At 35.2% G+C, this 25,188-nt stretch overlaps 1 protein-coding gene across 1 annotated transcript; it reads right to left on the bottom strand.

Annotated features, from left to right (window-relative positions):
* Positions 1 to 23,027: 23,027 nt before the first annotated feature.
* Positions 23,028 to 24,729, bottom strand: LOC114413241 (zinc finger protein ZAT9-like). The gene has a single exon (XM_028377521.1). The coding sequence runs from the start codon at positions 24,460 to 24,462 to the stop codon at positions 23,293 to 23,295; it is 1,170 nt and encodes a 389-aa protein (XP_028233322.1). The 5' UTR covers positions 24,463 to 24,729; the 3' UTR covers positions 23,028 to 23,292.
* Between the last annotated feature and the right edge of the window lie 459 nt (positions 24,730 to 25,188).

Genomic DNA, 25,188 nt, shown 5'->3' with positions numbered 1-25,188 from the left:
CGCGCTTAGCGAGTGGATTTAGCACTTAGCGTGCGGCCTTGAAATTGATGCTTTGCCAAATTCTTCTGTCGCGCTAAGCACGCTGAAGTTGTGCTTAGCGATGGATGCGCGCTGACCCCAAATGGTGAGCTGAGCGCAACTACCACTTTTAGCACTTCAAGATTTAGCCTCATTTAACTTGAAATTGAACAGATTTACTCATTAAATCCAATGGAAAATATTCTAGAGACAGCTATAACAAGAAAACAAGATTTATTTATAAATCCCTACAAAATAACTATAAATTAGGGAAACTATACAAGTTTTGGAAAATGTTTTCTATACAAAAGTTAGTCGTATAAGATGACTAGTAGGTACTATGCAAATTAAAATATGCAGCCCGCTGAAATGGCCATTAGTTGGGTCAACTTTTTTTTTCCATCTGTGTAAATTTGTCAGGGCAATGGTGTATTATATCCTTTTGTTGTAGTAAATATTATTTGAGAAAAAAAAAACCTAGCCTTCGAAATTAATATAGTTAATGATTGCCTACAAAAAGTAAAGTGACTTCATATATCCTACATTCAAAATCCAATGGTTTATAAAACAAAGTTTAAGTTTTAATAAATAAATTAATTCTTTTATTTTATTTTATGACTTATATTTTATATAACAAACTACTTTGTCACCCGTGCACATGCACGGGTTGATTTTTTTTATTTACGAAATTTATAAACAATATTTGTTGGGTAATAGAAATTAATTGTAATAAACCTGGTCGATAGTTATAAAAAGGAATGATGAGCAAACTAAAAAGCCATGTAAGTAGTCGTGTTGGATCCAGTAGAGCCACCTACTCCAAGTGATTTGATGTGTTGCAATCTGAAAATGATAGACTAATTTGAAGGTGTTTCAGCTTGGCTTTTACGTGGAGGCATGGTGGTTGGATTTTCAACCCACTATGCAATTAATGAAAGGGTCAGGCTGACTAAAAAGATTTATGGAAATCTCTCAGATATGATATAAGAGCAAGAGTAATCTCCTAATAGATAAAACAACATTATCACTTATATTATTAGCTAACAATGCTTATGGTCCCATAGCTTGTTATCGTGAACCATTGATCTTAAATGCTTCTAGCTTTGACAAGTCACAAACATAAACATCAATGGTCCAAAGGAAATGAACCCCTATTACGTCATGGGTGGTCTCAATTAATAAAAATGGGAAGTCCATCATAGATTTTGTTGAAACATTTAAAAATAGGAAGTCCATCTGTCATACCCTAATTTCGTCCGGGGACCTTTGCTTGATGACATGCGACCTTTGTTTGGTCCTTGTAAGGTGCTTGGCACCCATCATTAGGCAATTTGTGAAATTCCGGGACATGCCGGAAAACCAAAAAAATATTGATGCACAATCCGTAAGTTTCCGTGACACACCGGAAATCAAATGGAAGCATCGTTGCATAATTAAGTGAGATTCCGTAACATTCCGTAAGTCAAAAAGGGGATGATTATGTAATCCGCAAGGTTCCGTAACATTACAGAAAGAAAACAAGTATCGTTACGAAATTCGTAAGTTTCCGTAACTTTACGAAAAAAGAATCACCAAAAAAAAAAGCAGAGGGAGGTGTACTTAGTAAAAATGGGGGTGCAAATAGCACCCAGGCCCACTTGGGCCTTCCAGAATATTCCTCCAGAAGGCTATTGCTTCTGGAGGAAGCAACTTGGCTCGCCTGGGCGAGCTGGGCGGCAACCACCTCCCCTATTTTGCTATAAATAGGGGAGGAAGTGAAGAAGAAAAGGGTTCAGTGATGGAAGCTTGCTTGTGGAGCTTCTATGGAGGCTGGATCTTTGAGCTTCAATGAGGTCCTTCAATGGTGATTTTTCACCATGGAGATGCAGCGGAAGACAAAGGAGAAGAGGTGAGAGGAGGCGCCATCCATTAAGGAATAAGCCATGGAAAAAAAGAGCTTCACCACCAAGATGAGCCTTGGATAAGAAGCTTGGAAGAATGCTTCAATGGAGGAAAAGAAAGAGGGAGAGAAAGAGAGAGGGGGGAGCACGAAATTGAAGGAAGAAAAAGGGAGAGAAGTTGAACTTTGAGTTGTGTCTCACAAGACTCTCATTCATCAAAGTTACAACAAGTGTTACACATGCTTCTATTTATAGACTAGGTAGCTTCCTTGAGAAGCTTTCTTGAGAAAACTTCCTTGAGAAGCTTCTTTGAGAAAACTTCCTTGAGAAGCTAGAGCTTAGCTACACACACCCCTCTCATAACTAAGCTCACCTCCTTGAGAAGCTTCCTTAAGAAGATTCCTAAAGAAGCTAAAGCTTAGCTACACATACCTCTCTAATAGCTAAGCTCACCTCCTTGAGATGAGAAGCTAGAGCTTAGCTACACACCCCCTATAATAGCTAAGCTCACCCCCATGAGAAAAAACATGAAAATAACAAAAAAAAGTCCTTATTACAAAGACAACTCAAAATGCCCCGAAATACAAGGCTAAAACCCTATACTACTAGAATGGCCAAAATACAAGGCCTAGACGAAGGAAAAACCTATTCTAATATTTACAAAGATAAGCGGGCTCATACTTAGCCCATGGGCTCGAAATCTACCCTAAGGCTCATGAGAACCCTAGGGCCTTTCCTTGGATCTCTAGCCCAATCTACTTGGAGTCTTCTAGCCAATGCCCTTGCGGGGTAGGATTGCATCATTCAGCCCCTTAGGCACTTCTCTCTCTTTCGAATTTGCTTGGAAAAATTGTTTCCGTGAGGAAAATCTAAGCCGAGGCGCTTCCGAAACGTTTCCGTAACGTTTTCCGTGAAGAATTTCGCAAAGTTTCAACCGTTCTTCGACGTTCTTCATTCGTTCTTCATCGTTCTTCGATCTTCAACGGGTAAGTATCTCGAACCAAGCTTTTTGATTCATTCTATGTACCCGTAGTGGTCCACATTGTGTTTCGTGCATTTTTATTCTCGTTTTGTTTACTTTTTATACCCCCTCTTGACGTGCTTAAGCCATTTTACTTAAGTCATTTCTCGCTTAACTTAAAAATAAAATAAATTTCCACCGAACGTTTGAATTGTATTATCCGTTAACTTCGGTTAAAATAAATTCCGACCGTTCGGTCGTGCCGTAACCACGTTAGAAATAAAAAAAAGAGGTAAAAAAATAATATAATAATCAAAAAACATCTTTTAGCAAAATAAAGCGGAAAATCAATCGGACGTTTTCTCTTTGGGATTTCTCATTCTTAATCGAATTGATTAATAACTAAAGTGAAACTAAGGCTAAAATCAACTCGCCTAGTCAAGCTCGTCCATAAAAATAGGCTTTTGAAGTTTGTCATTTCAATTTCTCACTAAGTAAAATGGATCATTTTTAAGGTCCAACGCCTTAAAATGATCACCACTTAAGTAAAAAAGAATCACTTGATAAGAAAGAACTACGTAGGTCTGATTTACTCATCGCAAATTGAGGAATATGTAGGAGCAAAGGGAAACACCCTTGTCGACCACAAAAAAGGAAAAAAATATAAAAAGGGTATAAAGGATATAAGGACATAAAAGGGAACATAAAAATCAAAGTCATGTTTGCACATTCGATTAAAGGCTGCCGTCCCTTGGGACGGACGTGTGGGGTGCTAATACCTTCCCCGTGCGTAAATACAACTCCCGAACCTTTCACTTAAAAGTTCGTAGATCGCGTCTTTTCCGGATTTTCCGACGTTTTCCTCAAATAAACGTTGGTGGCGACTCCGCACGTATTCCTTTCGTGGAACATGCATCCCGCGAGTCACGCGTCACCCTCCCGCCGAAGGGTAGGTTGCGACACCATCATATATACTTTGTGTCAGATATGTAAATATTCATATTAATGTAAATTGATTTTAGAATGTAAATTAATTGTAGAGAATTATATTAGATATCCAAAGACAAAATGTGAGTAAAAAATACGTACTACAAATTTAATAGACCATGATCGCTTTTTTATCTTCTTTTTGGTCTCCATATATATTTTCAATATATATTTATAATATTTAGATTATGTTATCATTGAAATTAATAATTATTAATATTAATAAATCGATAACAAATAAATATTTACAATATAGAATTTGTATTTTTTTTAAAAATGGCACGCAAAGATTTGTCGAGAAAATGTCAATAAAAATACATACTCCAAGGTATGACAATAATTGTTTTCTGAATTGAAAATATTTTTCAATTTGTATTTTATCAATAATGTTTGATTTAATATAATATGTATAATTTAAATTTAGACAATTTTTAATAATGATATTAAATTTATCAATAATGTTTTATTTAATGTATCATGTAACACTAAAAAAATTTAACAGTATGACTCTAAGAAACACACGTCGGAAGCAAACCTCCACAGCTTCTGGTCATCCACATTTGTATTCAATGTTGTTTCTATTAAAATTAAATATAGTAAAAGACAAACTAAATAATATAAAAATAATATAATCTAATGCATGATGCCTTTATATAAATTCACCGATTGTTTTCATATATCATATAAAAACAATCACAAAATAAAAAATGAGTTATTATTATATAACTTTTAAGAAAATGAATATAAAAAATTAAAAGATGTTACCATTTCAAATGCCTTGTGCACAATTCATTTTGTTCCAATAATGGATTTTATTTCTTGTTTGCTTCGATTAGCTTTATTTGTCAAGCTTGTTTCCTACATCCAAGTATAAATGATTTGATATTATAAGTATAAACCTATTCAAAACTTCTGTTCAAAATATTAAAATAACTTTACTTGAAATTTTGAACCTCTGCACTTGTTTTTAATTAGCTAATTCCAATCTTCTGGAGATATGTATTTTGGTTTGTTTATATTTTTCTTTAAGATGAGCTTCATGTAAATGATAAACCTTATTCTTGTATTGAGATTCAATTTGCTTTATTACACATTGTTTGACCTAATCAGATAAACTAAAACCATCCTTATGTCATACGTTTTCATGGAAAAGTAAAAATTTATTACTATGAACATACATTGTAAAAAAAAATTGGCAAACATAAGTAATATTCAAATATATAAATAAATGAAATATAATTCACCTAATTATATAGTAACCTTCATATGTCGCCACATTTGATGTACATCATGCTGACTAATTTCACATTCTAACCATTAACCTATAAAGGAGCTTTTGACAAATTTGACACTCCTTCATTGTCACATGCTTGCCTGAAATAAATAAAATAAGTTATAACATTAAGAATGATAATTTTTGTACCAAACATTATTCTATAAAGGTGCCCGCATTTGATTCAACTTGTTCTACGTTGGTCAATTTTGAGGCATGCAATGCATTATTTGGTAAACACTCATTCACTTATGTATCAACACTGGTGTATGGATGGATCATTATAGAGTCCTTTATAATTCAATATCGATGATTTCATTATCTATGAATTATGACGATTAATCAAAAATAATACATAAAATACAAGTTAAATTTATGTATAATATAAACTATAATTGTAATCAAACAAGATATTTCGAATAGTTAATGGAAAATTATTTAAAAAAATGGACGATAAGGTCATCATTGTTTTAACATGGATACATGATGTTCATTGTTACTAAATGGAGAAAAATTTTCTTATATGGTAAGTCATCCATCTTCGCGAGATGATCATTGTTGGTCAAATAATGCAAAAGCATTCGATGACAATAAAGAAAAACAATCTGCCCCTCGACCATTGTCCGGGATGATATAATTGAACAATATCAACATTTTTACCAAATTACAAGAATTGCTTACCCTATTTCAATTGATTGTCATTTTAGCATTATTTTATAATACAACAAATAATAACAAAATCTTATTCCATTAAATAAAATTACATATATAGATCATACAATATTAGTTGCCTCAGTTGAAAACCAATTTTTTTAAAAGAAAATTATGATATTTATCATTATAATTAATTATATAATAGAAGGTAACACTCTCTAACTAAAATTAGATTTTTTTTCATTTTATAATAGTTGGATTTATAATTAATTATATCATAAAACATAACTCTAACCACAATTATAAGTTATCCAAAATTTATAATAACTCTCTTTAGCCATAATATGTTGCAAGCACGTGATACAAGACAAATTTCTCTGGCTAGAATTTGTTTTTTATTTTCAATTTTATAATAGTTAAAATTATAAATAATTATATCATAAAAGATATCTCTAAGAAGAATTTTAACTTTTCATAAAATTTATAATAATTACAATTATAATTAATTAGATAATATACACAAAACGGAAGCACCATACTTTCAAAACCAAATTAGAGGTGTCTCCATTACGTACTCTTCAAGTCTTACGTTATCTTGGACATCATTTGTGAACGGGATCAATCATACATGGATTGCGACATCTTCGGGAGTGATGACAGACGGTGAGTTACATGGTGGTTCTTTATTTCTTTTGCCATTATTTATGACAAAAAGAAACCTCCTTATACTGCCATTATTGTCTCTGTGTATGATACTACTCAATGTTGCTGCATCACTACAAGGAATGAAGACAATGAGGCTGAAAAATCAGTTTGGAGCAAGGGTGAAGCTAGGAAACAACATTCTTTAGAGGTACACAATGTTCCATTGAATGGACCCAGATGTGTATTTGGAATTTTGTCACTGGTTTTCATTATAAACTTTTATTGGTTTCAACTTCCCTTAGGTACCATTTGTAACACCCTGATATATATATATATATATATATATATATATATATATATATATATATATATTAGTAATTATGTTTGATGTTTGATTATTTGCTATGTTATTTTTATCCGTAATTATTTTCAAGGAGGTTAATTTAGTTAATAGAAGGGTGTGGGTAGATAAGGATCTAGCTTCTCAAACAAGCCTCTTGAGAAAGCTTCTCAAAGAAGCCACTGGGAAGCTTCTTGAAGAAGCCTCTTAATGAAGCTTCTTGAGGAAGCTACATGAAGCTGCCTCGGTAAAAACGCTTCCCAGACTTCGTTAACCGTTGAATCTTCTCGAAATTTGGTCTGCAGCTTCACAAGACACTTTTCCATGATCTGACCGTTGGGATCTTTGAGAATATGTATGGAGTGTGCTCGAAGCTTCCGTTCCCTAGAGCATTTCTTATTTAAGCACTTCAGACTTTGCTTTCGTGTAGCTTAGGAAAAACGTCATTTCTTCTTCTTTCTTTCTTCTAAAGCCATTTCTAAAGTCCCAAGCACTTTATCCATCACCCACAGCCACCATTAGCCACCACAAACCATAGTTGTTCTCCATTGAAACCCCACACTGAGAGGAACCCTTCAACCGAAGCGGAATCTTCCAACTTGGCTTGCGGTTTCAGTAGAGAACGAAACCCTAATTTGACCTTTCATTTTCTTTCGAGGTAACCATTGTTCTATGCTTGTTTCTTGTTAGTTTCATCTTGTCTTTGCATCTTTTCTGACTTTGGAACCGCCATTGCATGTCTTATGCTTCCTTTGAAAAACCTTAGAGAAAGAGACTTTGTAAATGTTATCCTTTCATGTAATGCATGTTATTTTCGTAACCTACACTGAACCCCGGTCACATTGGTGTGGTCGGAATTTCCCAATGATGTTCCTTTGTAAAACCTGAAATGCTCTCAGCTCTTTCATGTAGTGATGTGGGTGTTTGACCCAGAGCACTGCTACTAGCTTTGTTTTCTGAAATCCATACTAAGTCTCCTTCATTTTGGCATGGTAGAGGCTTGCGTGGAATCAACGAGCAAGGACAAAAAGGAATCTTCAAGTGATGCGATGAGGAATCCGTGGGGTAGCTCACGATAGGTAAGGGGAGTTTATTATAAAATTTACCGTTTTAACACCATAGTTAGGGTCAGGGAACCTAGCTATGAGGATATCTGCCTGTCCCTGTTGCATGCTGATTTTTCTTTCAAGAAAATTATGTTTTTAACTAATGGGATGCAATAAAATTGTTATTTATATGCATGCTGGTTTTTCAGGAGAAATTATGTTTTGACGAATGTGTTTGTTTGAATTGTGTTGTTTGAAGACCGTGAGTGTGAATCTCAGGCATGAAAGATATGTGTGTGTGTGTGTGTGTGTGTGTGTGTGTGAAATGCGATTTGTTGTTGATGTCGCTATTAAGGATTTTAATTGATATGTGATGATAATGATAATTATGATGATATTGATTTGAGATGAGTTGTTAATAAAAACCATGTCAACATGAATTGTTATTATTGATGAATATGTGAATATGAAATGAGGTTGTTGTTGTTGTTGATAACGTCATTGAGATGAGATGATATTTATGTTGTGAATGACATGGAAATGGAATGTTGATTGATGTTGGAAATGCATTGGCATGTTCATGTTGTGTATGTTCGTGGGGGGCACTATGCACTGACTTTCCAGGGTCTTTGGCACTAGCTTTTGGCCATGTTCATACGTTGGATGTTATGTATGTTCGTGGGGGGCACTGTGCACTGACCTTCCAGGGTCTTTGGCACTAGCTTTTGGCCATGATCATACGTCATATGGAGTGTATGTCATGGGGGGTAGAGTGCACTGACCTTGTCGGATGGCCCAGACGTGGGTAACTAGCGTGGTTAGAGAATCTAAGCATTTCTGAGGGAATGCTCAGGCGCTTAATTGGTCCATGGTCTTTGGCACTTACTTTTGGCCGTGATCATAGCTCATACGATACAGGAAATAGAGTAACTGTGGCCAAGTGTACTTTGTACTAGGGGGCTGTCACCTGGTAGGGAACACCTTTGGGCTCCCAGGCTGATCACCTACGGGAGGGGGGTTGTTACGTGCACAACCGAGTGGTCTCGATAAACTCAGCACAGTTCCCTAAGTGAGAGTGTCGTGTGGACACGCTTAGGCTATTTCCTGAGGTTTGGTTGTTGTTGGTACGTACCACATTGCATCTGAGTGTTGAGTCAGGTGCATGCATCACTTTGTGCAGTCTTGATTGGGTCCATGGATGGATGATGAGTAATTGTTGGATGTGGATGATGAATATTTGTTGGATATGAGTGTTGAATAATGATTGTTGTGTATGCTCATCATGTTTGCCTATGTTCCTTGCTAATTGTGGTTATTTGGAATTGGTATTGGTTCTTTTTATAATGAACTCACCCTTGCAGTTTTGTATCATGTGGTTGATACCTGTGATGATCACAAACCTTGTTCGTGGGAGCAGAATGACAGTGGTAGGGTGCATGGAGTAAGATTCTGGTGAGGAGCCGGCGAGCCGACATCGTGATGTTGGCGTTATTTTAGGAGAGAGTTGTGTTTTGTAATCAACTCCTCCGCAGTTGGTTTTTAAGTTTTATTTTGTTGAGTTAAAGATGTCAAACTGGGATTTTAATTATATATATAAACAGATTTAATTTTCGTTATTTGTATGACGTGTACCGAATTATTGTTTTTATATAATTATGCATATTCACTTATGTAATGGCGTATTGTTGAATGAATGTACGTTGGGATAGAATTACATCTATTTTCATAAGCAAAAACAAAGTTAAGGGAGTTCTTTTTTATAAAAATTGAAATTAGCGTATATTAGAGTGTGGATATCGTAGCGAAGAGGCGGGTTGTTACACCATTGCCAACCAATATGGGTTCACTTAGTGTGGAAAAGGATAAAGTGGTCATTGGGGATACCTCTGGTGGTGCAACCTTGGATCATGTGGTGGTTACAAAAAAGGTGCAACCTTGTCCTTCAGTTTAAAACATGTTTTATCTTTTAATGTGAACAGAAATTTATGACAAAAAACCTAGTATATATGGAGTAACTGATAAATGACTCTTACATTATGACAATTTACACATGTTTCACATTCGCATTAAGCATTTGGGTCAAAAAATGGAAAACATGGATAATTATAACAAAAGAAGACTTAATGCCATGGAAAAGACTAACACAACAATGCTCAAGGCCATGTGCAACTTGGTTAAACAAGACTACAATCAGTCAACCATAGATGTTGTCGAGGATGTGGCAATGAGTGGGACTCAGAATACTTCTCTCTATGATCAAACATTACATTGTCGAAATCCTAATAAGCCTGATGCAATCCCACCCTGCAAGGGTATTGGATAGAAGACTCCAAGTAGATTGGGCTAGAGATGCAAGAGAAGGCCCTAGGGTTCTTATGAGTCTTAGGGTAGATTTTGAGCCCATGGGCTAAGTACGAGCCCACTTATCTTTGTAAATATTAGATTAAGGTTTCATTATTTTTGGGCCTTGTATTTAGGGCTCCATAATGTAGGTAGGGTACCTTAGAAATATAGGATTTTTCAGCCCTTGTATTTTAGGGCACCTAGACTAGTTTTTGTATTAGGGGTAGTTTTGTAATTTCACATGCACTAAGTGAATATTTGATGTGTGTGGTTGGAAATAAATTTAATTGAATTGGTAGAAGCCCAATACAATTAAATTTTAGAGGGGGAGGTGAGCATTTGCTTACTACACCTCATCGCCACATCATATAGTCACACTTTGTGCATGTCCTTCATGCTTTACATGCCTCATGACACCTAAGCACACTTAGTGGAGAATCTTGGAATTGATCTTGGATTAGTGGGCTGAACCATAACTAAAATTCACTAATCATAATGAGTGAAATTTTGGCTCCAAAGTTTGGCTCCACACTTAGGCTATAAATAGAGGTCATGTGTGTGCATTTTTTTCAATTTTGATCATTTGAATATTAAACTTCAGATTTCTAAGCTCATTTAGAGCACAAAATTTCGTGCTCTTCTCTTCCTCTCCCTTCATTCATCTCTTTCTTCCTCCAAGCTCTTATCCATGGCCTCCTATGGTGGTGAGCTTCTTCTAGACTCATCTTCTCCTTGAAGTGGCGTCTCCTCTCTCTTCCTTTCTCCATTCCTCTGCCATTCATCTTCCAAGAAGCAAAGGAATCCATTGATGAAGAAGATCCTAGGCCTACAAGCTCCAATGGAGCTTACATCAAAGCTGATGTCCAACCCGACTATGAGGTGTACCAGAAAGGAAGCATATGGGAAATTAAGGCAAATATGAAGAATAAAGAAACCATCTTTATAGAGGGCGCCATAGTTCACATACTAAACATCACTCCCAAAGAAGAGAAAAGGATAGAAAGCCTCAAGAGGTTAACATTAGCCTCCCATATTTCCATGGAAAAGATAATGTTGAGGCCCACTTAGATTGGGAAATGAAGGTTGAACAACTCTTTGCTTTCCATCATATAGCGAAGAGAGAAAAGTTCCATTGGCTACCCTTAGCTTTCAAGGGTATGCCCTGTATTGGTGGACTTGCCTTGTTAGGGAACAAAGGATTCATAGGGATCCTCCAGTAGAGTATTGGAATGATCTTAAGAGTGCCCTTAGGAAGAGGCACATTCCCTCCTACTATGAAAGGGAGCTTATGGACAAGCTCCAAAGGCTTAGACAAGGGAGTATGAGTGTTGAAGAATATAGACAACAAATGGAACTACTCCTTTTAAGAGCTGGACTTAGGGAAGAGGAAAGAACAAGCATAGCTAGGTTCCTTAATGGACTTAATATGGAAGTGAGGGACAAGGTTGAGCTCCTTCCATATAGGGACCTAGATGAGCTAGTCCAACTTTGTATAAGAGTGGAGCAACAACTTAAAAGAAAGCCTTCTTCAAAATCTTATGGCTCTCACTCTTATCCAAGGAAGGACCAAGCCATGGAATTTTGGGGGATGCACCTTCAAAACCTAAGGAAGATAAGGGTAAGACCATAGAGAAATACACCCCTAAGACTAGTTACCAAGAAAAGACTAGCAATATTAAATGCTTCAAATGTCTTGGGAGAGGTCACATTGCCTCTCAATGCCCCACAAAGAAAACCATGATCATGAGGGGTCAAGACATTTATAGTAGTCAAGAGGAGACTACTTCTTGCCCTTCCTCTAGTGGAAGTGAAGATGAAGTAAGGGGTGAAGAGTCTAGTGAGGAAGTCTACCCCCATGAAGAAGGTGACCTCTTAATGGTTAGAAGGCTCCTTAAATGTCAATCTTGTGATCTATCTCAATCCCAAAGAGAGAACATCTTTCATACAAGAAGCAAAATTTTAGATAAAACTTGTTCTCTCATTGTGGATAGTGGATCTTGTTGCAATTGTTGTAGCACAAGAATAGTTTCCAAGTTGAACCTCACTATCATCCCCACCAAAAATCTTGTAAACTTCAATGGCTCAATGAGTAAGGGGAAATGACAGTTTACCAACAAGTGAAGGTACCTTTCTCCATTGGGACATATAAGGATGAAGTTAATTGTGATATAGTTCCCATGGAGGCAGGACATATTCTTTTAGGAAGGCCATGGAAATTTGATAGGAAGATCATTTACAATGGCCTAACTAATGAAATTACCCTCACCCATCTTGGCACTAAATTTGTGTTGCATCCTCAAACACCTTCACAGGTGGCCAAAGATCAACTAACTATGAAAGATAAGAGGGATGAGGAAGAAAAACTAGAAAAACAAAAGAAAAAGAAGGATAGTAAGGCCTTGTCTTCAAAGGCCAAGGGGAAGGAAAAGGAGGAAAAGGATTCCTCCAAGAAGATTGTTAAGAAGGAAAATCATTTTGCAACAAAAGGTGATATTAAAAGAGCACTCCTTCTTAAAAAATCTTTCTACCTTCTCCTATCAAGGGAAACATCCCTTAGCACCGCCATACCTCTTGAGCTTGAGGTTATTCCTCAAGTAAAAGAGTTGTTGGATGAGGGTTTGGTTCACAAGAGCTTAAATCCTTGTGCTTTGTTGGTGCCTAAAATAGGTATTATTAGGCACCAAATCCCTATGATAGGTGGTATGATGAATGTGTTGAGTGGTGAAACACTCTTTTGTAAAATCACTCATGCACCCAACATCTTCATGATTTGTGTACATAGGGACTCATTAGGTAGGTTTGTTCTTATTTTTTGTTTCAATGCAAACCTAGGTGCTCATGTGGGACACCTTAGGTTTGTCGTAATTTTTTGTAGGAATAATCAACATAAAAATAAAGAAAAAGGTATGTTTTATTCCATTACTTTCCATAACTTTTAAAATAGTGATCAAGGGCTTCCCATGGACCCTAAGAGAATAAAGGTCATTCCTGAGTGGCCTACTCCACCAAGTATAAGGGAAATTTGGGGCTTGAATATCTTAACAAACTTTTACAAAAGGTTTTTCCCATAATTTTCTATACTTGTAGCACCACTCATTGAGTTGGTGAGGAACTATATTCTCTCATGGGAAGATGGCCAGGAAAGGGGTTTTCAGTCCTTACCGTACTCTAACATACCCAACATAACTAATACATATGTTTTTATTCTTTTTACAGGTGTTGAGGAAAGAATTAATGAGTTTCAAGAACCTCGGGATTTGAGGTCAAATCCTTTTCAAGGGGGAGGGAATGATGCAATCCTACCCCGCAAGGGTATAGGATAGAAGACTCCAAGTAGATTGGGCCAGAGATGCAAGAGAAGGCCCTAGGGTTCTTATGAGTCTTAGGGTAGATTTTGGGCCCAAGGGCTAAGTACGAGCCCACTTATCTTTGTAAATATTAGATTAAGGTTTCATTATTTTTGGGCCTTGTATTTAGGGCTCCATAATGTAGGTAGGGTACCTTAGAAATATAGGATTTTTCAGCCCTTGTATTTTAGGGCACCTAGACTAGTTTTTGTATTAGGGGTAGTTTTGTAATTTCACATGCACTAAGTGAATATTTGATGTGTGTGGTTGGAAATAAATTTAATTGAATTGGTAGAATCCCAATCCAATTAAATTTTAGAGGGGGAGGTGAGCATTTGCTTACTACACCCCATTGCCACATCATATAGTCACACTTTGTGCATGTCCTTCATGCTTTACATGCCTCATGACACCTAAGCACACTTAGTGGAGAATCTTGGAATTGATCTTGGATTAGTGGGCTGAACCATAACTAAAATTCACTAATCATAATTAGTGAAATTTTGGCTCCAAAGTTTGGCTCCACAAATTCAATTTCAAATTCAAGTGAAATTTGAATTGAAATTCAAATTTCCCTCCAATTTTTGTGACACTTAGGTTATAAATAGAGGTCATGTGTGTGCATTTTTTTCAACTTTAATCATTTGAATATTAAACTTCAGATTTCAAAGCTCATTTAGAGCACAAAATTTCGTGCTCTTCTCTTCCTCTCCCTTCATTCATCTCCTTCTTCCTCCAAGCTCTTATCCATGGCCTCCTATGGTGGTGAGCTTCTTCTAGACTCATTTTCTCCTTGAAGTGGCATCTCCTCTCTCTTCCTTTCTCCATTCCGCTGTCATTCATCTTCCAAGAAGCCAAGGAATCAATTGATGAAGAAGATCATAGGCCTACAAGCTCCAATAGAGCTTACATCAAAGCCGGTGTCCAACCCGATTATGAGGTGCACCAGAAAGGAAGCATATGGGAAATTAAGGCAAATATGAAGAATAAAGAAACCATCTTTATCCCGGGGGACGATAATGATGACTTTCCAATGCCGATACATACAGGAATGAAGGCGAAATTCCTGGGTGGGGAAAACAATACCAGATACTCCTCTCCCAAAACAATGAACATGTCAGGACCCAATGATGTGAAGACCACAGATGACTCATCCCGACAACAGCCATTTATGAGCAACTATGTTAGAGGAGTGAAAACAAAGGTGAAACATTTATTTAATAAAGTTGTATTGCCACTAAACACTTACATATTAAATATTACTTATTCCATTTTATCACGTGCATGTACTCCAACCCGAAACCAATAAAGAGTCCTCAATGGCGCCTAGAAAGTTGTCGTTCCCCCATGATAACTCTGTTACTCGGACCTCCAAGAAGCCAAAAATTGAGAAGCAACTACATATTTTGAATGCTCCAAAATTCCAATACACTAAAGGCATTTCCTTGGGAAACATGAACAAGACAAGTCGGATCTTTCAAAGGCCTCGGACCAATTCCAGTAGGGGATACACACATACAATTCCTAAGGTCTTTCAAATAATAGCATTTGTATTTGTTCAACTATACTTGCATATAATAACATGTTTTACACGTACAGGATATGCCCTGTAGCTTCAAGCCAACTATTGACATGAATCTTACTTTTGAAGAGACACAGGTTTATGCATATGTCTTCAATCCTAATGTGGACCCGAGGTACGTAGGCTCACCTTTTACTCATAAAAATTACATAAGTTATGGTTCATTTATATTCATGGGTATTATTTTGTTGGATTTTCACCACTATAATTGTTTGTTTTTTTGTGCATGCTTATATTAGCGGAAACGAAATTTTGTAAGGGGTAGGAAACAACTTGGGGATATGACAAAACTTTCAGTCGTTGTGTCCCAATAAGCCAATAAGGGAGGAGGTATATGGTTCTTTCATCCAAAACTATCCTATTGTAGACATGGTAAAAATAATTCACAAACTTGCAAGTTTGAAAAATTGATATTGAATTGGTTGTAGATAATACTATTCATGGCTTTGAAGGTTGCTTACAGTCAACTCTACTGCACAAGGAGTGTTTGGTGTATGCCCCCAACTTTTGCGGTATAGGATATATTATATGGTTATTCAATACAACACAAATATTAATTAACCTATATAATTTATGTAATTAATTCCATAAAGTGGTAATTCATTTTGATTACAGCTGGACGTAATTGACGGAACTGCACTGGAAACTCTCATTGAGTATTATGGGAAGGATTGGATGCCTTCATTTTCAAACATAAAGCTAGTAAATAATGTTTTAAACTAAATGCAACTCATCATTGATCGATAAAAAATGAAAATAATTGGGTACAAATACTTACAATAAAACTAAAATCATGTTCCGCTGATGAGACACACAACAAAAATGATTTATTATTACGGGGTAAATATTGATTTAATGATAATTATTTTTTGTTCAGATATACACACCCATTATTCCAAATAAGGATCATTGGTATCTGATGGTCATACACATTTATGAAAAAAAAATTATCATCTGGATTGTGACCTGACAAGTCAAACCGCATATGATAAAAAAAACACGATTAGAATCATGGTTTGTTTATATATTAAATTTATTAATTATCAAATTAATCAAATTATAATATGTACATTAACTAACAATAACAATATATATATATATATATATATATATATATATATATATATATATATATATAAACAAGGCCATGTCATGCTCAGTGTTCTCCAAACTGTGTTTGAAACACAAGATTTGGTTTTTGGATTTGATGGAATGGATAGTTGGGATATTGTGGAAGCTAGAGGAATTCCTAATTGTGGATCCAGGTTACTTTTAAAAACATAACCCATTGACTATAAATTGATGTTATATTTGACAAATAATGAAATACAAAATATGTTTATTTGTTTAAAAAATGTAATTAATACAATTGTAGTGAAAAATCAGCATTATGGGTCCTAGAGTGGATGCAAATGGAGGAGTCATTTGTGAGTTTGTTGTATGGAGTGGTAAGAATATTGTAGTTGTGGTTAAAATTTGTTAACTTTTAATTTTATTTTAAAGCAACCACATTTTTCTTTCATGTAGTCCATAATGTACATAATAAATGTCCTAATTTATGACATGAAATTGTAGCTAGATGAAAAGGCAGTCAGAATGTAGGTACAATGACCTTGCTTTTAGGGACACACAACTAGTACAAGGGAGACTTGATTAGAAATGCAAAACGCACTTGGCATGACTATATCCACGGCAAACATTGAGGATCGGTATATTTTTTGGAGTATTTTTTGTTGGTCAAGAGGATGGGCAATCATTTAATATATCTTTAATATTGTATATAAAAGGCAATATTAAAAAATATATTATTAATATCGATTTTGATTTTCCCAAGATTTGAATATAAAGTGTAGTAGTTGCCATGAAACTTTTTTATTCTATTTTGGACTCTCTGTGCAATGCTAATGACTTACATATGTTATAGAATCAGTAAAATAAATTAAGCAATGTTATGTTTTACAAACAAAAAAATTAAACTACATAAATTTTATGTTAGGTTTTCCTTAATACAATTTTCCAAAATTACAATTTCTAAATTTATAAAATCTACAAACTCTGATAACAGAATATGATAAACAAATTAATAGCTTTTTCGAAGTTTAATGTTAAAAAAAACGCACAATGTGTGTAGATGGAACACCTACTACTGTACATGCCATGTCAGCTTTTCTTCCAATTTCAATGTCAACAACCCAATGTCAATGCTTAGGCCAATGTCAACAACCCAAGACTATACATGGTTATGTCTAGATTGAATATTTTTTTCTTTTGCTGGCTTATTAATTTTGTAGATTGTTTCATTGAGTTGGATTCAAATTGTCAATTACTTTTATCAATAGCTAAAGATGTTCTGATAAACAGTAACATTCAAAGAATATTTATATATAAACCTTAATTACAATGTCTTATTTTACATATTATTGTTATCCACTTTCAAAATACGATGTGTCATTATTATTTTTATAATAAATACTTAAAAATCGTATAAAATTATTTTTAAATACTTGTATTAAAATATTCTTACTTATAATACATTGCAATAAAACTATATTTAAAAAAATAAAAATAAAAAATTCATTTAATTATATTGAAAAAGTGATGCATTTGCATTTTTTATTACTAAATATAGTTATGACAAAAATGAATTAATTTTTATATAGGTTAAAATTACAAGTAACTACTTATACACTACAATTTATCAACAAGTAAGTACCTATTAGTAAAAAATAAAGTTATTCAATATCTTTATATTAATATAACAAAAATCATTCAGCAATTATGACTAGGATGGGGAATTTTCAATTATTATTCCTTGCTACACTTATTAAATTCATTATAATTAATTAAAACAAACCAACTATCCATTTATCCAACTTAACAATTATAAACCTCTAACTATTCATCATTATTAACAAAGTGTTTATAACAAAAAAATTTAAAAACTACAAATTCCATCTATAAATTTGCAAAATAAATAAAAACACCCCATCCAAAAAATAAATAAATTTGTTATCATCATTTAGTTATTTCATTCAAATATAATATATAAACAACTTATTCATCATTTATATTGTAATTAAATTACATTAGATTCCATAATATTAAAAAGTATTCAACTTTTTTTTACAAAAAAACAATGCCCATACAATTATATAACTCCAAGTATTTCAATTTATTAACAACATCTTTTATACTAAACAACCACAAATTGCTAAACCAAAATTAACAACCCCTGCATTCGCACAGCTGAGTAACTAGTTTCTTTTAAACATAAATTCAATGTCCATCCAATGATATACCTTCAGCCATTTTATATTATTTAAAGGTTCTTTAAACACCAAAATAAAAATTCATAAATTATTTTACAAATTGTTTTAAAATTACACACAACTACTAAACAAAAAAATATTGCAAATCCAAGCGAAGCACCCCGTGCATATGCACGGGTTAATAACTAGTTTAATTAAGCACGTCACATGACATCAACAAATTAGCATAACGCCTCATCCAAATGGGCTTATTTTTCATGTTACCGGTTATGTGCAATTGCCCCAATACAATTAATTAATCTCATGTTAACATGAATCGAATGAAATTGCAATTGGTAAAAACATTGCTTCAATTTACTTTGCGGATTCGAGATCTGCCTTCTTTGTATCACGATGATAGCATCTTTATATTAACCAATTCAGGTGTAACCCAATAAAAAAAATTGCACCCACATTTATCACCTTTTTTTAACCTACAAACAAACATCACGGGTTTGTTGAAATAGAATTTTTCATACATGTTTGATACAAAAAAAAATTGTTATAAAATTTAGAAAGTTAAACCATCACGAAAATATGTTGTGCTGTCTATTTTTTCTATATAAAATGCAACAAATAACAACAACCAATTAAAGGATACACAATGCAATAGGGGTCTTGAGCATAAGACAGCTTACAATACTCATCTTACTAAGCTTATTAAAATGTTCAATAAATTATCAACAGAGTACTTTTTGTCATCCTCATTGACATGATGTCAAATATTCCAAGGAAGACAGTGCTTTAGTATTTCCCAAATGAGTAAACCTGCACCAAAGAAGAAACTACCCGTTTCAACTATGTAGCCTTTTTTTATATATATTCTATGCAATAGTATCTCAAATAAGGCCAACTTGTTTTATATTCCAACGCCCCTCTAAGGTGTAGTCTTCAATTTTAAATGTTGTACTCAATATAAAGGTCTTGAATTGTAGTTTTGTGCAAAAGGCCTTTCTTTAACCTTTTTCCTGCCTACCTCCTCTGCCATTGATCTTCCTACCTCCTCTGTCATTGATCTTCTATGGCAACCTTCAAAACTACAACACATAACATAGCAACATAGAAGAACATTGACACAAACCAAATTGCAAAATGAACATCAATCAAAAGAGAAATATAACAAGCAAACAATAAAAGGGACAAGTGAACCAAACTACAACCGTAATAATCAAAACTACAATCGTGATGTGCAGATTACATGAGTCACCAAACGTCTGGAAGGATTGCAGATTAGATGAGTCCTCACAGGTGCCTTAACCCTGAGCCGCTTGCCATTTGCATCGCGAACCAAGTCCGAACAAACTAAAACTAACATAAAAATCGAAACATAAGCCTAAGGAGAGATTCAACCTTAAAAACGAAAACTACAATTGATTAAGGCATACCCTTCTCGAGGTTATTGACGTGGTAGGAGGAAAGGGTGAACGTTAGTTGCGGATCTGCCCCCAGAGCTCCCCTAACCTGGGCTTTCTGGGCTTCATTGCAACATATGTCGTTGTTAGTCACGTCGATGCACAAAAAAGGAAGAAGAAGTCGTTGTTGCGTCTGGAAATAAGGGAGGACCCTTCTTTCGTCCTCTGTTTCAATTGTGCTTAACGAAGAGAAGCCTCTGCTTCAATCATTTTACCGCGACCTCTGCTAGGGTAAGCTTACACCAAAGGGGGAGGGGAAGGTGAACCCTATTCCAAAGGGGAGATATCTCTCCTGTTACAACCGATTGCCCTGAAGAAATCTCGACTGTTTTATTTTTTATTTTTAAATCAGACGGACGCGGTTGATTATAACATTTTTTAGAAACTTACGTTGGGTGCGAAAGGAGTTTCACCTTCGCACCCTAGTCTCCGTCGTAAATGAAAAGTAAAGTGAATCTCCAAGTATACTTTCTACTATCTTTTACTCTTATTCTTGTAGAAAATTCAGGAAACAGATGAATTGTGCTCCATAATTAAAAGTTGTTTTAACTATTAGGAAGAATAGCATTTTTTTATTGACAAAATGTTAGTATATTAATTTTGTTAGCAAAAGAAATTAAATTTATGATTTTTTTTATGTTTCTTTCTCTCTTAACCACTCAATCTATCTTATATCTCCAAGAATAATAGTATTGAACAAGGTTTAAATTACAATTGCAACTATGAATTTATCACAATTCTCAAAATTATAGAAAATTACGGGCAAATATAATTGACACAACCATAATTATAGTCCAACATGAATATAAAAATTTTAAGGATCTTCATTTTGCAGTTGTAATTGTGATAACATACCCTTTTTTAAACATCTACTTATGAATAACAAAATATGTATGTATGTTGTATTTGTATGCAATCAATTCATACAGCCAAATAACTGGATATTGTCTTCCAAATTAGCTTTTCTGATTTGCTTAGGTGGTTAAACAGTAAGATTTTCTTGCAAGTGAAATCATTACATTGTAGCTGCTAAAGTCTTAAGCCATACCTTCTAGCACCTTCTAATTGAGCAAACCAATAAAATACAAATAATTGAAAAAAAAAAAATAGTCTAAGAAACGTATGTTATGTCATTTATTACAAATTTAATGAAGCTGGCATAAGGTTTCTCATAAGTCATAAAAGACCTGCTTAAGCTAGATAATTTGTGTTAAGTCCAACTAGGCCAAATTAATTTAACATCGACAAATAAATTAATAGCGTGTTTGGATGCACATCTATGATCCACGTCTTGCTCATTTTCATGTCTATTTTAAAGAAACGTAGAAGTTCTTGAATGTTACTTCTACGACGGACATGGTGAGAGAGCATTATATGTGCGTTATAAAATCTTTTCCAAACATACACTAAGGATATGTTTGAGTTCACGTCCATTGTTCAATGACACAAGTTCTCAAGTCAATCCAACGGATGAATGTAGAAAATAGGTTCTTGATCTATTGGAAAACATTGTTTCAACCACCCAAATGATTTCTCAAACATATACTAAGGCCATCTACAATAATGATTCTTGGAAGGAGATCTTAGCTTCAAGATTTGATATTCCTAGGATCCACTATTGTAGTTAGCAATTAGATCTCCACGTGGAGATCTGGTTCTTCCACAAGAACCACCAAGATTCGTATTGTTTCCCAAAAGAATAATTCTTTTGTCTCTCTGCCTAGCAATGACCCGTGGGTAGCAACTACCATGAAGGGGAGAAAATCAAAGGAAAAGGAGGAGGCGATGAATAACAGAACCAATACAAATGAAATAAAAAATTAAGAAAAAAAGACAGATTAGAGTTGATGAGCACTAGATCTGTCTTTGCATGTTATGATGTGAACAGAGATGGTGGTCACGAAGGGGAGGGAGGAGAGTGTGGGGTCGTGTCGAAGGGAGGAGAGGGTGAGGGTTTGTCGCACAACAGAGGGTGGGGGTCGAGACGGATGGAGGTGAGGGTGGGAGTTTGTTCCGCGATGGAGGGTAGGGGTGGTGTTCATGGTAGAGGGAGGTAAGGGTGGGGGTAGGGGTTTGGGGTGGAGGGAGGTGAGGGTGGTGGGGTTCGCGAAGGGAGCAGGGGGTGGAGGTGGGTGGTGTGACGGAGGATGTGAGAGAAAATAGAAAGGGAAAGGAGGAGGATGGGTTGGGGGAAAGAAGAGAGGGGGGCGAAGGAGGTGGGGGAGGGGTGGAAGAGAGAAAAGAAGAAAGAAGAAACTAAAGGGGTGGAGGGGTGGGTGGGGAGGGTGTGGAAGGAAGGAAAATTTTTTGAAATTAAAAATATATAATTAATTGTTTTTAATTATTTTAAAATAAATTATAAAAAATATTAAAAGGCAGGTCTTTTGTGAGATTTATAAAAAATAATTTAAAATCTTAAAATGAGATTTATTATTGGAATAAAAAATTTAAAAGATCTTTAAAGTATTATAACTATGCTGGATCCATAAAAAAAATAATTAAAAGCACAAAATGAGAGATGTCCTACGAGATTTGTTTTCTTTTCTTTTTAATTGTTATTATCAATTAATATCACCTTCACAAATCTCCATTATGGACCATCAAATTAAATTGAAGCCATTAATTTTCTGATCTCCATTAAGGACAGTCAGATTAAATTGAAGCCATTAATTTTCTGATCTCCATTAAGGACAGTCAGATTAAATTGAAGCCATTAATTTTCTGATTCACCTTGCAACCTCCACTAGTTATGAAGATGTGTTGACAAGTTGGAAACTAAGTAAACTGGAACACAGGAAAAAGAATGACGAGACAGAATTCCCTTTCAGCCGAAAAAAGTAAAAGGAGAAAACTTGAAAAGGGGGGAAAAGATACGGAACCTCTTAAATGCCCCCAAGAGGAAAAAAATAAAGATAATAAAAGAATTTAAAGAACCATGAAGGAAACACATTTCTTTTCATGGAATAGTACTATGCTCCTTGAAGCCAGAAGTGGAAGTTACTTTTATATTAATAAAAAAATATATTTGCAGGTTGATCAACTTCCTGTGAGAATAACTTGTTTAATGTTCATGACCAATGAACAGCCGAAAACAGTTACTTAGTATTTGCTTGGAAGCTGAAACAGAGTCCACTAAAACACGCATGCTTGCCATTTCTTCTTCACTACTCCATAGTAAAGAGAAAAAGAAACTGTGAAAACCTGTGTAATCTAAATTAACAGAATAAATTATAAGCAAAAACTTTTTTGTTTTTCTCCATTAATTGATTCCTTATGTCATTTCTTACAGAAATACAGCACAGATCAGAATAACTGAATTACAGTTAGAGCTAGGAAGATTAATATAATTATAATTTTTTTATAACATTACATAAATAATAATATAGACTATAGAGTAACCATATTAGCTGATTTGCAGAAACCATATATGAAAATCATCATAAAAAATATATTTGGGCACCAAAATTTTTCAATTTTTTCAACCTGTCTTCATCACCTAATGGATTTTGACGAATTCTGCATCGGAAACAGCAGAGTTCTCGATTTGGCTAGCATCGTCTTCGTCAATAGGAGCAGGGAGGTTGAGATCTATGAAACTGTTTCCAAACTTTGCGGAACTTGACGGAAGTGTTGTTGCGATTGCAGCTGCAGTTGCTGCTGAGCCAGTAACATGGGTTCTCTTGTGTCCCCCAAGCGCTTGACCCGAAGCAAAGACTCTGAAACAAACGGGGCACTCGTGAGTTTTCTTTTCCACAACAACACATGTTCCACTCTTCTTCTTGTTGTGTTCAAGTTCTTGTTCTCTACCACCACCGTTCACTTTGATCTTCTTGTGACTGGCTCGGTGACCCCCCAATGCTTGGTAGGATCGGAACACCTTGTTGCAGGTGTCGCATTTGTACCGTCCTCGTACACGGTTCTTGCACTGTTTCGATGTTTCTTGAGACTCCTCGCTCTCCTCGAAGGCTTCTTCGTCGTCTTCGTCTTCCTCGTCTTCTTCATCATCTTCTTCTTCTTGATCCTCCACCTCGTATTGATTTTCCCTTTCCGCAAATCGGCAGGGTTGATCTTGATCCCTCTGTCGCTTCCATTTGTCCCTCGACAGCATCATGAGACAAAATGCCACGTCTTCCTCGGTGGTGGCATCGGAGACAGAGCTCGCAGGGTCGTGGTCCACCCACGATTCTGTCTTGCACTTCTTTGTGGATTCATGTTCGAATCCGAGACCTTTCTTTCTTACGCTGCTGTTGGTGGTATCATTATTATAATAATTGTCATTATTATTCCAAGGCCTTTTGGATATTCTACGAGTTGGGTTGTTTTTTGATGACTCGGACTCGCTCTCTCTGTCGTGGAGGATCACGGAGCCAGTGTCTGCTGCTGTTGCGAACGAAAATTCAGGATCCACGAGGCGAATGCTTCGCTTGGGATTCTCTCTGAGATCATAACATAGAGTCTTTTCATCATCCTCATCCTCTTCGTCTGAAGAAGACGATGACGATGATGAAGCTGACTCAGCTTCGAAGCTGAGTTGGATCGTTCGCGATGAGGCTAATTCTTCGGGCTTTGAGATAGGAAGGTTCATCATGTGAGACCTCATGTGACCCCCCAATGCTCTTCCATTGGCGAAGCTTCTGAAGCAAAGCTTGCACTTGTGTCTATCCATCGCGAATCAACGAAACAAATGGAAGGAGTTCAAGAGAGTGTTGGCATTTTGGTGAATTGCGTTTTTGTTCTTGTTCTTGTTGTGGTGCTTTGTGAGAGGAACGGATCAGAGTGCGATCTATGAGAGGGAGTAGGTGACAAGCATTCCTCCACCGATAGATATAAAAAAATATGGAAGAAATAAAAAGTCAAAAGGGAATAGAAAAATTAAAAATGGGGTTTTCTTAATTACTTCTTGTTTTACGGAAACCGTAAAAAGAATTGAAAATTGAATTTATTGAGTTTTAATTGAAGATGTGCATGCATCAAGTGAGAGAAAGAAAGAACATGTAACATGCCAGACTTGCCCGTTTCTGTATTTATTCCCCACTCAATCCTCCTTTTTTCTTTAATTCATTTGCAAACTCCCTTTTTTCATTGCCCAAGGTACCCTTTTCCTCCACATCAAGAAACTTACCAAAATTGAAGGAAGACATCTTTAATAAAAATGACATTATCCGATTTTCTATCATATGATCAATTTTCTCTGTTTTCTAATTTGAAAAAACTTATAATTTTTTTAGTTTCATAATGGTCGGCATTAAAAAAAAAATATCTTTAGAGTCTCATTTATAGTAGTGATTATAAAGCTACATTGTTAATGTAAACTTTTTAAAATATGTACTTAGAACCTATTTGTATGATTTCAAGACAATTTTATAAAAATGAATAAATTTTCATATATAAT

Source organism: Glycine soja, chromosome 1 (genome assembly GCF_004193775.1).
Source record: "Glycine soja cultivar W05 chromosome 1, ASM419377v2, whole genome shotgun sequence".
Taxonomy (NCBI): domain Eukaryota; kingdom Viridiplantae; phylum Streptophyta; class Magnoliopsida; order Fabales; family Fabaceae; genus Glycine; species Glycine soja.
Note: the sequence above shows the minus strand (reverse complement) of the source record. Positions and strands in the feature narration are given on the sequence as shown.

Coding starts and splice junctions, on each gene's coding strand:
- LOC114413241 (XM_028377521.1), bottom strand. CDS start 24,462: ATGGATAGACACAAGTGCAAGCTTTGCTTCAGAAGCTTCGCCAATGGA.